Source organism: Brachycentrus maculatus, unplaced genomic scaffold (genome assembly GCF_059751285.1).
Source record: "Brachycentrus maculatus isolate JH-2025_06_01 unplaced genomic scaffold, ASM5975128v1 h1tg000911l, whole genome shotgun sequence".
NCBI classification, from domain to species: domain Eukaryota; kingdom Metazoa; phylum Arthropoda; class Insecta; order Trichoptera; family Brachycentridae; genus Brachycentrus; species Brachycentrus maculatus.
In genome coordinates, this window is record NW_028281636.1 from 143,332 (window position 1) to 159,002 (window position 15,671).

Consider the following 15,671-nt stretch of genomic DNA (forward strand, 5'->3'; position numbering starts at 1 on the left):
TAAATGCGGTAAATGGTGATAGAGAAACGATCGATGCGGTTTAGTTTAGTATGAAATTAAGTCGGGATAGAAGAAATAAACAACACATCCGGGAAAACGATTATTCGAGGAACGATAGATAGAGGTTTCACTGTAGATACAAAAATGAATACAACGTCCGCAACGGTTGTGAAGATATCGGTGTCAGATGGGAGTTTGGAATACCTGAGTCTGTAAGGCGGAACGTGGAAGGACTTCTCCGCCTGGTTGTACCCGAGCAGCAGGTACAGGTGCTTGAGCACGATGCTCTGCGACTTGATGTACTTGTCGTCGGAGGGGCTGGCCTGGTCGGAGCGCGACAGGAACTGCATCAGCAGGAACACCAGCAGGTGGCCCGTCTCCCGGTCCGCGTCCTCCGCGTCCAGCACCCGCGGCAGCAGCCCGGCCAGCGTGGAGTCGTCCGCCGCCACGCCGCCCGTCAGCAGCGAGTGCAGCTGCCCATCTGGCGAGGAACAACTTGCAATCAACCGCGCCTTTGTCTACCTTACGTCGGCTAATGCCAAACGTGTCACAGCATATTTATCATTAATGTCATAGCAACGGGACGTCATTATTTAAAAAAAGCGGGGGTGTGTGGAGGCCATGCACTCCGCGGGTAGACCACACGTGTAGAGGCATTAGAGTGCATTGGTTTTTGCAGAATTTGATAATGCAACTATGTAATATACATTATATGCATGGGACAATGACCGGGAATAAAAGGAGTACATTTGTTCCAAGAGCGGTGACCTGAAGTTGATTAGTTAGCATTTAGGCAGATGTGTGGAAATTCGGACTTTGAATTCAGGTTATCGAGACAATCGAACAATGGCTTCCCGAACCACAGATCTCATTCCTCCGCCAGGAGCGCGACCACTACGATCTCATTTCTCTGCTGGGAGAGCGACCAGCATCATCACCACCACTGCCCTAAAAAGTCAAAGTAAAATGGCGTCGCAAGACTAGCGAGTAAATCCGAGATTTACTTGTGATGAAGAAATACTCAAATCGTGAATGATTTATTATTACAAAAATACAAAAGAAAATATTTAACAAAATGATATTAAAAGGAGAGCCATTGCAGTAGACAACCGCTTAACTAAAGGATGTAAAGATCCGTAAAATTTCATATCTGGGTCACATTGTGCAAGCAGAGAAGTACGGTATATTTCAAACAATACTGATGGGGGAAATTGAGGGACAACGAACGTGGTCCTGGCAGAAGTCAAACATCTTGGCTACGCAACATAAGAGATTGGATCGGGATGAGACATGTGGGGGAGCTGTTTCGGGTCGCGCAAGAAAGAGAAGCCTTCGCCAGAGTGATTCCCAACACTGGGAGACCTGATACGGCACAACAAAAAGAAGAAGAAAATGTTGTTAAATACTTAATATTACTGCTCAATAAAAAAGCTTCTTTTCATCTCACCAATAGATGTCCCTAGTGAAGTTCTAGTGATTCAAGAACAAGGTTTCTAAATTGGTTCATATATATAGAACTTGAAAGAATTTGAGTAGTGTGGTTGATTATTGACAGTGGGTAGAATTGGTAAATGTTACACGTGTGTAAAGTGATCACTTAAACCAGACGGTCGTCAGCCCCGTAAATGCCCAGACTTCCATATTCTTCTTCATCTTTGATGAGATGTCAAAAAATAATACTTAATGTTAGTATATAACCACTCACCGAGATTGCAGTCTACCAGTTTCGAGACGTACCCGTCTCTTCGTCGAGATAATCACTACTACAGCATGCAAACAATACTACACGTCACTGTCATAGCACTATAGTCACACACTTGCAACTACACAAAATATTAATCACATGCGTTTTTGGTCAATCCAATAAATAGACCAGGATAAGGATTGCAGAACAACATGCACTAAGTACATTTTAGGCCTTGATGATGAGTAAATATCAGGATAAAGCGGTTAATTGATATTATTATGCATTTTTAAGAGAATCACCTGAAGGCTTTGCATGGCAGACCACATGTGTCTGTAATATAGAGCTTCGGTCCATTTTCTCTCATTACACCCTTGTTAGAAAAGTACTACTACAGTATAAAACTATTAATATTATCTATTAAAAAAGTTTCTTTAAAATCATTAATATTTTCATCTTGCATATACTCTTATTTGACAAATATTTGATTTAAGTATGTTTCTATACTTTCATTAAAATGAGTATTAAAAATTACTATAAACAATATGTTTAGGTACTGATAACCTAATACCTAAATGTCAAATATGCATATGAAAACTAACATATCGCTCACTCCTTTCAAGAACGTCATAAATCGAAATTTGTCAATTTTGAGTTATGCATGTTTTCGGAATGCCTAAAAAATGTACTATATCCCAGCAAAAGCGGCATATTTTCAACTTAATATTTACCCGCTACAGGGCAGAAAGTGTTGTTTTTGCATTTTGAAGAAATTATTAATTTTTCTTTTCAAGACCGTCATAAGTTAGTTGTGACTGACCCATCGAGCAGGAACGTTCTTGTCGATTAGTGCAATAGTGTATTATTTCGGCATAAAACAGTGTTGCGCAAAAGGTAAGACCATTTTTAATTATTAGTTTTGTATCAAGAATGTATTATTTTGTTTTGTGTCAGTATTGCAAAGAAAACAAATAGCGTCCTGTCTGGTTTATATTGAATTATGACGTTCTTGCACAGTAAAAGCGTGACATCGACTGTACTATTTTAACTTATGACACTATTGTCAATAAAACTTTCTTCCTTTTACAAAGCGGATTTGAACTAATTTGTTTTATGACACTTTTCCAAAAAAAAATTGTCTACTATAAGAAAAATGTGCAGTTTATTTAGGAATGTGTCATTATTGTCAGTAAAACAATCTACTATTTGCATTGTGACATGCATGGTGACATTCTCAAACAAGCAGAATAGACCAGTTTTTACATTTGGGGGAAAAATCACAACCATAAACAATAAATGCATTTCTATAAAATCCATGCCAGCGTTGCCAACTCTTGTGGAGTAAATTTTGGTACATAAGTTGGCAACACTGATTCATGCTCATTCAAAATTGGTCAATTCAGAATTCAGCCATTAAAAATGAGATTTTGATACATACAAAGTTTAGCATTTTTCTGGGTCGTTTTACCTTGTGACAAAAACACTTGTTGCCTGTTTGAGATCGCATTGGAGAGATGGCGAATGCCGTCGCGGAATCTACAACTTCCGCGCGTGTTTTGATAACTTATTTTTCCTTAATCCTCTCTGCACCCAAATGGTGCATAGGGCACCACATTGGATGGACGCGGCGCTAACCTGATTGTGTTATTTATGATCAGTCCTACACTCCAGATATGAGAAAGGTGTAGACAGTGCTGGATTTACATACATACAAGCTAAATAAGCTGTAGCTAAGGAGGTAAAAAAAAAATGAAAAAAAAGAGAAATATTTGTAATTTTATTATTTACAAAAATACTTGAATTTCATATTATTTCTGTGAGCCTAAGCGGCTCATTATTATAAATAGGTATCAAATTGTAGTAGAGTGGGTTCGAACCTCTGACTCAAAAGTCCGCGACACTAATCACGGGACCACAACCTAACTCAAATAAATAATTTTTAATAATAAAAAATATTACGGCCTTTAGGCAGTAAAATTGGTAGCTGTAATATTTTTCTCATTATTCAGATCATTAGGATATTTCACATATTAATGAATTGATCTAGAATTCTTTAGAAATCTTCCCACCCAGTGGGAAGATTTCTAAATTTTATTCCTCTAGGAAGCCACGCGGGCGAAAATCTGGCAACAGTAGAGTTGGAACACACAGAAAATGTTACAAATTAATAATAATAAATAAAACCCTTATCCGCACCCCAATGGTGCATAGGGCACTGTGTCATATTAACGAAGTGTTATCTTAATCGTTTACACATGAAGGAAAGGTGATCAGCCCTCCGCTTCAGGTACCAGTCCATGGTAATATTGAATAAATATTACAGTGAAAAAATCACTTTTATTTATTTTACCCCCCTTGGGAATCGAACCCGGGACCTCCAGAACGGTAGCCGAGCGTGCTGACCATTACACTACGGAGGCGGACTAATTACGTTACGGACTCGTTACAAATTACCCCGATATAATTTATAAAATTCAAGATTTGTACAACATTATGATTCGTGATGAAATGGAATCTGCGTTTCCTAATCAATATGCAGTACTGAAACGTTTAAGTCTTTGATAACGAATTGCACGGGAGAAAGATCTTTCAGGCAGCTCAAGAGAATGAAAAATAAATGTGGATCCATATTAGGGCTACAAAAGCTTTCCGATTTAGCGGTGCTGTGCATCGATGCTGACAAAATGAGACAATTATCCTTTCAAGGATTATTCAATTTTGAAAGCGAAAATTTCAAATTTAATTTAGTTACTTTTGTACAGTTATGTGTGTATACAATAAATACGGCACTATTTCAAAATTACTTACGTTAAGAAACTTACTTACTTGTGTCAAGAGTACAGGACATTACTGCTATAATAATAATAAAATAAAATAAACCCTTATCCGCACCCCAATGGTGCATAGGGCACTGCTTCATATAAACGCAGTGTTATCTTGATCGTTTACACATGAAGGAAAGATGATCAGCCTTCTGCTTCAGGTACCAGTCCAGGGTAATATTGAATAAATATTACAGTGAAAAAATCACTAATATTTATTTGACCCCCCAGGGAATCGAACCCGGGACCTCCAGAACGGTAGCCAAGCGTGCTGACCATTACACTATGGAGGCGGACAACTGCTATATGGGAAATGAAATGGAGAAGGATGATACTATAGAGATATTCGAAAAGCAACAATGGCTAGTTCACTCGGGGTCGCATACCCGCACTCGTACTAGCCTTTGTCACTTGGACACTGCTTATATGCACAAGTCCTTCGAGAATAAATATCTACCAGCGAAACAAATCTATCAAAATCTAATATACTTCACCTTCCCCTTCCGGTTTTATGTATTTACTACAACTCGACTTTTAAAATGAGAATATCAACACAAAATATAATAAATACAGGCTCAGAATTTTTGTATTCCTCCGTAATATAATTATGAAAGTATTATAATATAAAGTTATTTATTTGCAGAAACGGAAATAAATACTTTGTGAAAAAATCATGGATAAAATCACCAATACACAAACGTTTCGTGTGGCGTGCTTTGCGTATACGCATATGTTGTTGCAAGTTTAGTAGTCATACACGGCGGTCATGTCACTACGTTAGTTATTGCAACTACTTGCGATGTATTTTTTTATCGTTTTCAGATTCTTACCAGAGCTAACATTACAAAATTATTACATTTAAACTTCAACTATGGTCAATCAAAGTAACGTTTTTAAACCATATTTTCATTTGTTGTACAAAATACGTATCACCGGTGAATGTAGAAGTTTTTAGCACCGTTAGGGAAAGGTTAAACAGTCATTATTTATTGTTTCATTGATCAGATACTACTTTTCCTACTATCATATGGCACTTATATAATCATTGTCGTCTAAAATCATGTGTGACTCGAACAAGGTATTTGCTAGTGTTCACTTTTAGTATAGCGGTGGGCCCGAATCACACAGAACTGCACCATAAACCCAAGTACCTAAAAGGGTCAAGATACCATCTAAATATACTCCTAAGGAACAAGCTTAAACTATACGGTGTCAGTGTCTAAACACACGAGCAAACTCGGGAACTTTTACAAAACTTCACTCGCAAAACCACTTCAAAGTTTACTTGCACTCAGAAACATCTCCGCAGTTATAAGCACTCTGCAGTCAAACAATTAATTATACTGTAAACACGTTGACTGTCAACTATGAGATAACTCGTAGATTACGTTCATTGCTAGGACGCCGACTAGGAGTTATCTTGTACTGTGTTTACTTGCCATATTTCTGCAGCTACGAAAAAAATCCTAGTTTATCAGTGCTAATATGGATAGATGTCGCATGGGAAGAGAACGAAAAATCAATGCTGGCTTACATGAACAGAAAATTTATTAATAAATGAACAGAAAATACTCGCATAATTATAAAAAAATTATTAAAAATCTGAATTCTGAAAATTGCGATGGCAATCAACATGTTAAGATTTAAATAAGAGGAAACATTTAATTTGATATGTAATTGCTTCAAAATAAATCTCCATGAGACAAAAGTTTTAGACATTATAAAGAAAATGAAGCTAGAGCTTTGGCCATTTTATGGGGGGAGAGAAATACCGAGTAAAGTGAAGCAAAGTGGAAGATAAACGCAGCAAAGGAAGAAGACATGTATCCTGGCTTGACAACTTGAGTGGTTTCACTGTAGCACTAAGTTACTGTTTTGAGCGGCTGCAGGCAAATTGCCATGATGATTGCCAACCTTCAGCACGGAGTAGCACCACGAAAAGAAAAAGATTAATGTAAATAATTAAAAAAGTAATGCGATACGCAGTGCGAGCGAGATGCAGACATATTTTGTCTGATTACGGTGGCCGCCCAGATATTGACATAGCCCAATTTTGTCATGACTATATCAAAAGATTATTTGTGTTTTCAGTATTATATCCACAGATGTCAGTAATATTAAAAATTAGCTACGTTTTGAGCTTGACATCGATACGATTTCAACTCTCAGTCCATAGAAATTGAGGTTTGAACGTTGAATCCTGCACTATGTGAATAGGTAATTTGAACAGTCTTGCGAGTAACTTCTGCTTGCATTTTTCGAGTTTGCTTGCGTACAAAATAAAGGGATTATATCTACACTACGGGACTAAACTAGACTAGCCAGGCCGGCGGGACAGAGTGGTGACTGACCGAGGCCGAAGCGAGAACTCTTCCTCTTGAGTATTGGCGCCGAGTACTGGCGGCTGTACACCTTCTCCTTGTCTGCCCGGAAACAGAAATGTCACCGCTAATATTCACACAATAAGTGGCTCGCAACTCATGTCTTACGACGCGTCTACATCGTTGCCAATTCTAACTAAATCTCTACAATATTTTGCCTCCTCGGTGACTGTACTCTGTATATCGAACTTCTAGGAATCGAGGCAATATGGATGCTCAATAAAGGGCAGAATGGTGAACGTTACACCGTGTCTGAAATGATATACCAGCCAGTGCCGGGTCAAGCCCTGTCCTCCATATTTCCTCCATACAAATAGATGCTTCGTCTGTGTTGAAGCATTTGATATACGGTCTCTAGTGTTTAAACGGAATCAAATAATAATAAAATATTAATAATTAGTGGTATAATTAGGATTATAAAAAAGTTTATTTGGTGTCTAAATTCAATAAACTGTGGAATGATTTTTTTTTTAGCAATTAAATCGGCATTCACTGTGTAAAATTACAAAATGTATCATCATTAATATGAACCAAAACATAATTTTGACACTTTTTTTATGTACTTATTTTTGTGACAGTCATACTGTGCCGAAGACTGTGTCAAGCAGTTGCAAAATTTAAAACGGATTTATTTTTATTTTTAAAGCAGTCAATAAAGTTGTATTTTTTTTATAACTAAACACTTGTATAATACAACTCGATGAGTTTTATTTCATCACACACGACTAATTTCGAAAATGATATCGAAACAGATGTTTTAATCTACAGGTACATAGTAAAAAATATTTTTTAAATAATCAACATGTCATTCTACAAAGTTAATGCCGAATCAATAAATCATGTAAAGTTGGATTCGATGTGATTTTTTTTAATTATTTAAATTAATTAATTGTTGCATGAAAGATGTATCTTTTTAAGAATATATATTAATATAATATGTAGTAATAAACATTTCAAAATATTCTGTTTTTTTTTCTATATTCCCGCAATGTTGTCTTCATGGATATTATCAGCGGCTCTGTCACTATCCTGAAAGGGGAAACAATATACAAGTTTGCACATTAACACCTCAACGACCGGCCCCGCATTTGCGCGGAAATTTGAACTGACCGCTAAGGACAGGTCCCGCATTATCGCGGGTTTATAAGTAGTCAAACTCGATGACATCTATTGTGTAAATCGAGACATTTGTTCATTCCAAAAGGTTTGTTTCATGGCTACGAGTTGACTTCACGAAGGTTTGTATCTCATTTCTAAAATTGTACGACTGAAATTTTAGCGGGATTCGGCCACTTTCAAATCTTATCTTTAGTTTTGAATATTGAAAGCATTAACATTGTGGATCATATTGATATATTATTTTGAGAAATAAAAAGACTTTGGAAAAAAGAAGAAAGTTTTTGGATCCACTCACATTTTTATTAACCAACTAGTTTCGGCAACAACCTGTTGCCCTCTTCAGGCTTTAATTTATGACTCATAAATTAAACCCCAACTTATCTTTAGTGTCAGTGAAATTTTTATGGTTCGACCGAATTTGTTTGGATATTTTTTTAGAAGATTAGGATCTTATATTATATTATATTACGTGATATTGAGAGAAGTGACAAAGAAGTGGAAAGTGATTCCGAGTGGTTCTGAAATAATTAGAGAAGCTATAAGAGGTCCTCGGGTTATGCGAATAGTTTTGAGTGATTCTGAAGATGATTCTGATGGGGATGTTGATGATATGGACCGGTCAGACACTGACACTCCACGAAACAATCAGAGCTTTTGCGGAACTCCAGGAGTTTAAAAAAATTCCAGAAAACTCTAAAAATATACACGGTTTCGCCTCGATGTTTATTGCGGGTGAATTTTTGGACAAAATTGACGATGCGTGCAGTTATAAGCGTATATTTACATGCGGTCGTTAAGGTGTTAATTCTTCTCCAGAGGTATTCTTCTCAGAATACCTTTTAAGTCTGCATTCCGTGTTTTCCATTAAAATACATAATTTATTTCCATGGCACACATGAGAAAGTAAAGGTTAAAAGCCTCATGCGCCGACACACCGATACACAAAGGACACAAACATCACATTCTCAAAATAATACAATGTCACATTTATAAAAATTCTATTTTATGATTGAATCATTGATCAATTTTCCAAGTTTATTTATTTACACCGCTTTATTATACTTACAAAAAAATATGTAAAAAAAAACTGTTCACCAACACCAGCCTTGAGTGATCAAACATTTACCCTTCCTTTCCAGTGATGCGTAACTAGTCAAAATAATTTTCTTAAAAAAAAAATTAAAAAGTATAGAGAAATTTAATTTTTAAAAAATGTATATTGTCATTCGAAATTTCATCAAATAACAAATTAGGTTGCGTTTACATTTATTTTAAGCACATGGAGGCGATAGTAATATACTAGAAAAATCATGATTTTAAATGGACGAGGCAGAAAAACCGAATACTCCCAAAAGCGTAATTGACTTAAGATTGTATGAAATAAAAAACTTGGGCTACTTTTCTTTGTATCCTGAAGTGTTATTAGAGGTTCCAATGCTATAAGTTAAGATAGCAAAAATTAATATAAGTTAAGTTAAGATAGCAAAGATAGATAAACAAAAAATGGAAAATAAAACAGTGATTAATATTGATCATAAAAATTAATTTTCACTAAATAAGTGATGACACAACACAATACAACACCAAACAGCTTTTGTGTATTTAATAATATTGAGGTTATGTTTGAATTAATATACTTAGTACTCTAAATTTATTATTTGGGTATTGGCCAATTATGGAAATGAACCCCGCAACTGTAGATTACAGCGCAGGTCAATTTACCTTTTAACTTTGTACGCGAGTAAGAGACAAAGTTATGGCGACTGCTTTGAGCCAAAAGGTAATGCAAGTTTGACTTGATATATTTTATTTTTTTTCAATTTTAAAATTAGCTCGAAACAATTTTAAAACGTTAAAAATAGCTAATAAATTGACCTGTGAACAGTGAAACTTGTCAACACACGGTATTGTTAAAACCAAATTCAGAAAGGTTAACTTTACTTTTGTTTTATGTATATACAGCACTTTTTTTCATGTGACGTGGTGGAACGGCACTCCGGCACCTTTTTTTGCAGATATAATACGTCGAAATGATATGAAAAGTTGCTTTACATTGTATTTCAATGATATTTTAATACAATTTGTTTTAGTAAAAAGTTTGACATTTAGTGTAGTATATATTTTATATTATTTGGAGAAATAAAATAACTTTTTGGCAACAAGGTGTTGCCCTCTTCAGGGTTTGTTTTATAACAAACCCTGTTGTAGCCGAAACTAGTTGGTTTTAATAATAAAAGTGAGTGGATCAAAATACAAAGTAATTTTATTTTTCCAAATAATAAACATATTATGTACAATGATCCACAAAGTTAGTGATTAAAATATTCAAAGTATATACAGTGAAACCTCTATCTATCGTTCCTCGAATAATCATTTTCCCGGATGTGTCGTTTATTTCTTCTACCCCGAATTCATTTCATACAAAAATAGATCGCATCGATCGTTTCTATCCACCATTTTACCGCATTCATCGTTTGAATTATGCTGCATAATTGATATAATTTGTCTGTTTTTTTACTTTATTTTTTTAATTTTCTGAATTTTGTTACATTCGAAGACAATATTTCAACGTGTGGGATACAGACTATCGAAAGCTTGTGTGATGGATACAGCAGAAGAGGTCTGAAGATCTTTGGGTTCTGTTCAATTTTGTATTTTTTTTCAATAAATACATTTATTAACATCTAAAACTTGTATTATTGAAATTGCCACCTACTAATGGTAATGCAGATTGGGAGGATGGTATCTTTACTCGATCGTATCTCCTTTTGTATTGACTTCGTTGACATTGTTTTCCCGCATTCATAGTTTATTTCAATAGGTCTCTTTAAAAACGATAGATAGAGTTTCACTGTATTTGTTCCAATAACAAATGTGTGGATGAGTGCATGTTGATGGGGTATGAGTGAGGATACGTTACCTATCTTGGTGTCCTGGCGGGGCAGCATGGTGGCGGGCGCCGACATGGTGCGCTTGTAGGGCCACTTGGTGCCGAAGGAGGCGCTCAGGGTCTTCACGGAGGAGTCCGAGTGGGAGAGGGCCTCCTGGGCCCGCTTCAGCTTCTGTATGAACGCCTCGCTGTTGCTCTCGTTGTTCCTCAGATCTGTTCGGAAGACAACGGACCATACCGCTAGGATACTCGACCAGTTGAGAAAAACCTCACATGGACAAAGTTTCCCATAACAATATGGGAAATTTTATTTTGTTAGTAGAATATTACTCGATTAGAAGTCATTTGATTGCTCGCATGTTTGGCTACTGTGCACAAGTTCCCTTTTTTAACAATTCTAATGGAGAGTCAGAAAACTCTGCACTGGATAACTCTGCGCTCACTAACTGGTCGGCAAAAACAAATGTCTTTTGACAGTTTTCTAGTTCAAAAGTTTGATTATTTATCATAAATTCATATTTTTTTGTCCGCCTCCGTAGTGTAACGGTCAGCACGCTCACCTACCGTTCTGGAGGTCCCGGGTTCGATTCCCAAGGGGGGTAAAATAAATATAAGTGATATTTTCCCTGTAATATTTATTCAATATTACCCTGGACTGGTACCTGAAGCGGAAGGCTGATCACCTTTCCTTCATGTGTAAACAATCAAGATAACAATGCGTTTATATGACGCAGTGCCCTATGTACCATTGGGGTGCGGATAAGGGTTTTTTTTTCAAATTAATTGTTTTCCAAGTTGTTACACACCTTCACAATTTAAAAGTAATTTTATTTGAATAAATGTTTATAATTTTTTTTAATAGAGTATTTTTTTGGCATGGAGCGCATTATCGTATTTTAAATTGATTTCTATGGGAAAAAATGTTTCGCTTTACGAGTAAGATGCTGGAATGAATTATGTTTGTCATAAGAAGTTCCACTGTATGTATATTTCCTTTGTGTAAGGGTATTTGAGCAATTTACTCTCTGTTGAATTCTCAAGCTAACAATATATGCAAGTACAGTATTGTATTTTCTAAGGAAACACTCATACTTATTCTTTTTTAACCACATTCCCGATAAGCCAGCATTTTCACAAACTCACCCACCCTAAGTCCACATTAGACCAAGTTTTCCAGACAGATAACAACGCTTCAATATGATGCAGTGCCGTATGCACCATCAAGTGCGGATGAGGGTGAGTAGTAATTATAAAGCATTGCACGGCCAGTTTGATGGCTATCCCACGAGATATTTCCCGCATGCGATACATCCCGATAAAAAAACAGCATAATTTACGGTAAACCCCCCCTTATAACGTTGAGATAGTTACCGCGTTTATCAATGGGAATGTTTTTAAATTGTATGCTCATTTTAAATGACCAGTTATAACACTCCTTCTGATAATGCGGTACCTAACTCAACGTTATAGGGGGTTTTGCTGTAATAAGAGGCGGTGAACTGACCTCTCAGATACGAGATATCCCCGTTTCTCTCCATGTGTATCTGGGACTCCAGAAACAAGGCGTCGAAGCGGTTCAAGAAGAAGTCCCAAGTCAGGATCTTCCTGTCGCTGAGGGAATTGTGAAGCTGGTACAGGGACTGCAGCACCATGGGCCGGTCCACAATCACCAAGTCGAACTGGCTCTCCAGGCACATTATCAGGGACTGGAACACATCCCACCATTGTTACCTTGCAAATTATCCATTTTGCTACAATACATTCCCGCCTGCCCATCTGGGGTACAAACTTGTATTTATTTAGACCGGCAGTGACAGGGATATTGAAAGCTTTTAAATGTAAATTCACAGTAAAAATGGGATACAATTTTGTTTACATTTTAAATAAATTTCACAATTTCAACGCAAGTTCAAAAAAAATTGCTTTGCAATAGAAGGTCTGTCGAGAAGCCTAGATGCTTCTGTACCAGATCTGGGAATGCGGTGGGACAGATTTCAATGCCCATCTAGGGTTTCGCAACAAAGAAATTTTCCTGAACAAAAGACATACGAAATAGAGCCGTAAGAATTATATTTAATCTACCATTCCTCGATGTATGTTGAGATGTTAAATTAAAAAGAAGATGGATGAAAATACCTTAATGGCGTGGTCGTGAATAGTTCCCAAGTACAGGGTGGCTCTCTGCGCCACGTACACGTTGGCATCGTCCATACTCGACACCAGGTAGCAGAAGGCCGTGGCCAGCGCGGTCTGCAGAGCCAGCACGTTCTTCAGCGGAGTGGAGTCCATGAACCTTGCAACGAGGAGGAAACTTGTTCACTAACTTAAAACAAATTGTAAAAGAATAACGCTTGTTTTTTACGACTTGCGTTTATTTTATTATACTGACAAGTTTCGGAAGCTATGCTTCTATCTTCAGGTCTAAATTCTAATAATAAATTAAGAAATAAAAACTGTTTTAAAAAATTTCACCTTTGCTTTAAAATTTTCCTTTATTTTCAAACTCCATCCCCTGACTAACCCCCGTCCTCCTAACTTACCCCCCCCCCCCCTCTTTATTCGTAGAACAGATAATTATTTATGGTTTCGTTTATATTTAAACCTAAAGATGGAAGCATAGCTTCCAAAACTAGTCGTTATAGTAAAATAAACTCAAATGGTAAAAAACAAGTGATTTTCTTTTACAATTTCATCATGTCTTACCACAAAGTGAATGCCGAAACAATGAATAAAATAACTTCCAACCAATTATGTCAATGACTAAACCGCTCGGTTTAGTTGATCCATGACCAATTTCATGCTACAACCGGAACAGTAGAACTGGACCGATCAGAATGGATGGTGGAAATGTTCTTCTTTTATTTAAACCGATCACCGTGTTTCAAATCCATAACTGCAGATTGACAACGTAATGCTCGCACACCGGCTTCTTATAAGGTGCTGTATGGATAATAAAAAAAGTGTCAGGCTGTGGTCCCGTGGTTAGTGTCGCGAACTCTTGAGTCAGAGTTTCTCGGTTCAATCCCACTCTACCATAATTTGATACCTATTTCTAATAATGAGCCACTTGGGCTCACAGGAACAATATGAAATTCAAGTATTTTTGTAAATAATGAAAAAAAAACACAAATATTTATGTTTTTGTAAAAAAAAAATTAAGATTAAGAACACATCAAACAACATCATATCTATACTGCGTTTGGTCAAAAAAAATATTTTACTATTCTTAAATAAAGCTCCATAACCTACTACCATTATCCATAAAAATATTAAATAACAGCTAGTAATAATTCAAAAGGGGTGGATAGACAAAAAATAGAAAGTGTTATTCGGTGATGAAAAAATTAACAAAATTTTACCAAACAAGCATTGTAAAATACGCCCTCGGCACAGGGAAATCCAGTTAGGACACATTACTGTAAATTTAAAATTATAATTATGTATGAAATTAATAAATACTAGTAAATGAAAATAACTCGGGTCGAGGTGATGACGACACAGTGTGTGATAAGTACGCATACGAAGATGCGCTGTTCTCATTCCCTCACCTGGTGAGGATGGTGACCCTCTCCACGGCCGTGAAGCGGACCTTCCAGTCCGTGTGATGGAACTCCTCCTGGATCAGTCTCCAGAACACGTCGGAGCCTCCGGTCAGGGTGATGCAGTGCAGCAGGATGGGGACCGCCACCTCGCAGATGTGCGAGTACCGGGCGTTGCACACGCTCCACAAACTAGAAGCCAACGCGAGGGTGCGGAAGGTCAATCAACTAGGCGCAGTTCTGGCCGCAGCGGGGCAAGGCAGAGAATATAGTATGAAGAAATCAAATGATTTCTCTGCAGCAAAATAAACAATATACCACATTAGGTGAAAGGTGCGTAAATGAATAGTCAAGGGTAGAAACGAGACGGATTGTGTCGTTCTGCCACGTCACAATTTGGCATAGTAACTAGGCAGCCATTGGTGCTATTCTCCGTTTCACAGTTACTATTCGCGATCTATTTCTTATAACACATTAAAAGCTGTCCCACCGCATGCCCAGATCTGATACAGAAGCATCTAGGCTTCCTGACAGATCTGCTCTTGCTAAGCAATTATTTTTTTTTAACCAAGTTTTACATTTCAATCTAAATAAATACAAGATTGTAAGTCCATCTCCAAATTTTCTAGAAGTACCCCGGTGTAGGCAGTGAAAGGGATTAGTATTTAGTTCAATTAGTCAGCTAGATCTGATTTCGACGTCGGCCGGTACACAGACGCCCACAACCCCGATCAGCACAGCAGACAGACACGGAACAGTACAGAAAATGGTCAGTCATCGCATTTCCACTCAACCATTATTCATCAAAAGCACTTAGCAGCGATGTCCCTTATCCAGTCCTCCTTCTCTTAAGTCTTTTGTATCCCATAAAATATATTCTCCACCTAGACCGGAGGATCAGCCGCGCAGAACTGGTCGCCTTTCCTTCATATTCGGTACTGTTATAATATCCTTCATATTCTCTTCTCCGTCTTAATCCTCATTGCTGAGGGCTGTGACCCTTGCAGAAGCAATGACTCTTCTCCAGTTATCCCTTGACTGCGCTGCACGTAGCGCTCCAACCACTGAGGTGCCTGCTGCAGCCTTAATTTGATCGGTCCATCGTGTGGGGGATGTTTCAGCAGCATAGAGAAAAATGGAGTGGACCAAGCTCCTGACAAGCTTCATCTTGGTGTTGTTACTCACACCCCGGTCTTTCCAGATTTTGTCTAGCTTAGACATGGCACTTTTGGCGAT

General features: G+C 37.3%; 1 protein-coding gene across 1 annotated transcript in view; it reads right to left on the reverse strand.

Moving 5' to 3' along the window:
• Window positions 1-15,671, reverse strand: part of LOC148299879 (protein unc-79 homolog) — a 58,953-nt gene that overhangs the window by 40,199 nt on the left and 3,083 nt on the right. Inside the window, exons 3-8 of the mRNA XM_088275542.1 lie at window positions 14,445-14,627; window positions 13,033-13,189; window positions 12,401-12,602; window positions 10,927-11,109; window positions 6,858-6,929; window positions 205-481 (exon numbers count right to left, since the gene is read on the reverse strand). Of these exons, the coding sequence (XP_088131668.1) occupies window positions 205-481; window positions 6,858-6,929; window positions 10,927-11,109; window positions 12,401-12,602; window positions 13,033-13,189; window positions 14,445-14,627 (1,074 nt within the window). The remainder of the gene's footprint in view (window positions 1-204; window positions 482-6,857; window positions 6,930-10,926; window positions 11,110-12,400; window positions 12,603-13,032; window positions 13,190-14,444; window positions 14,628-15,671) is intronic.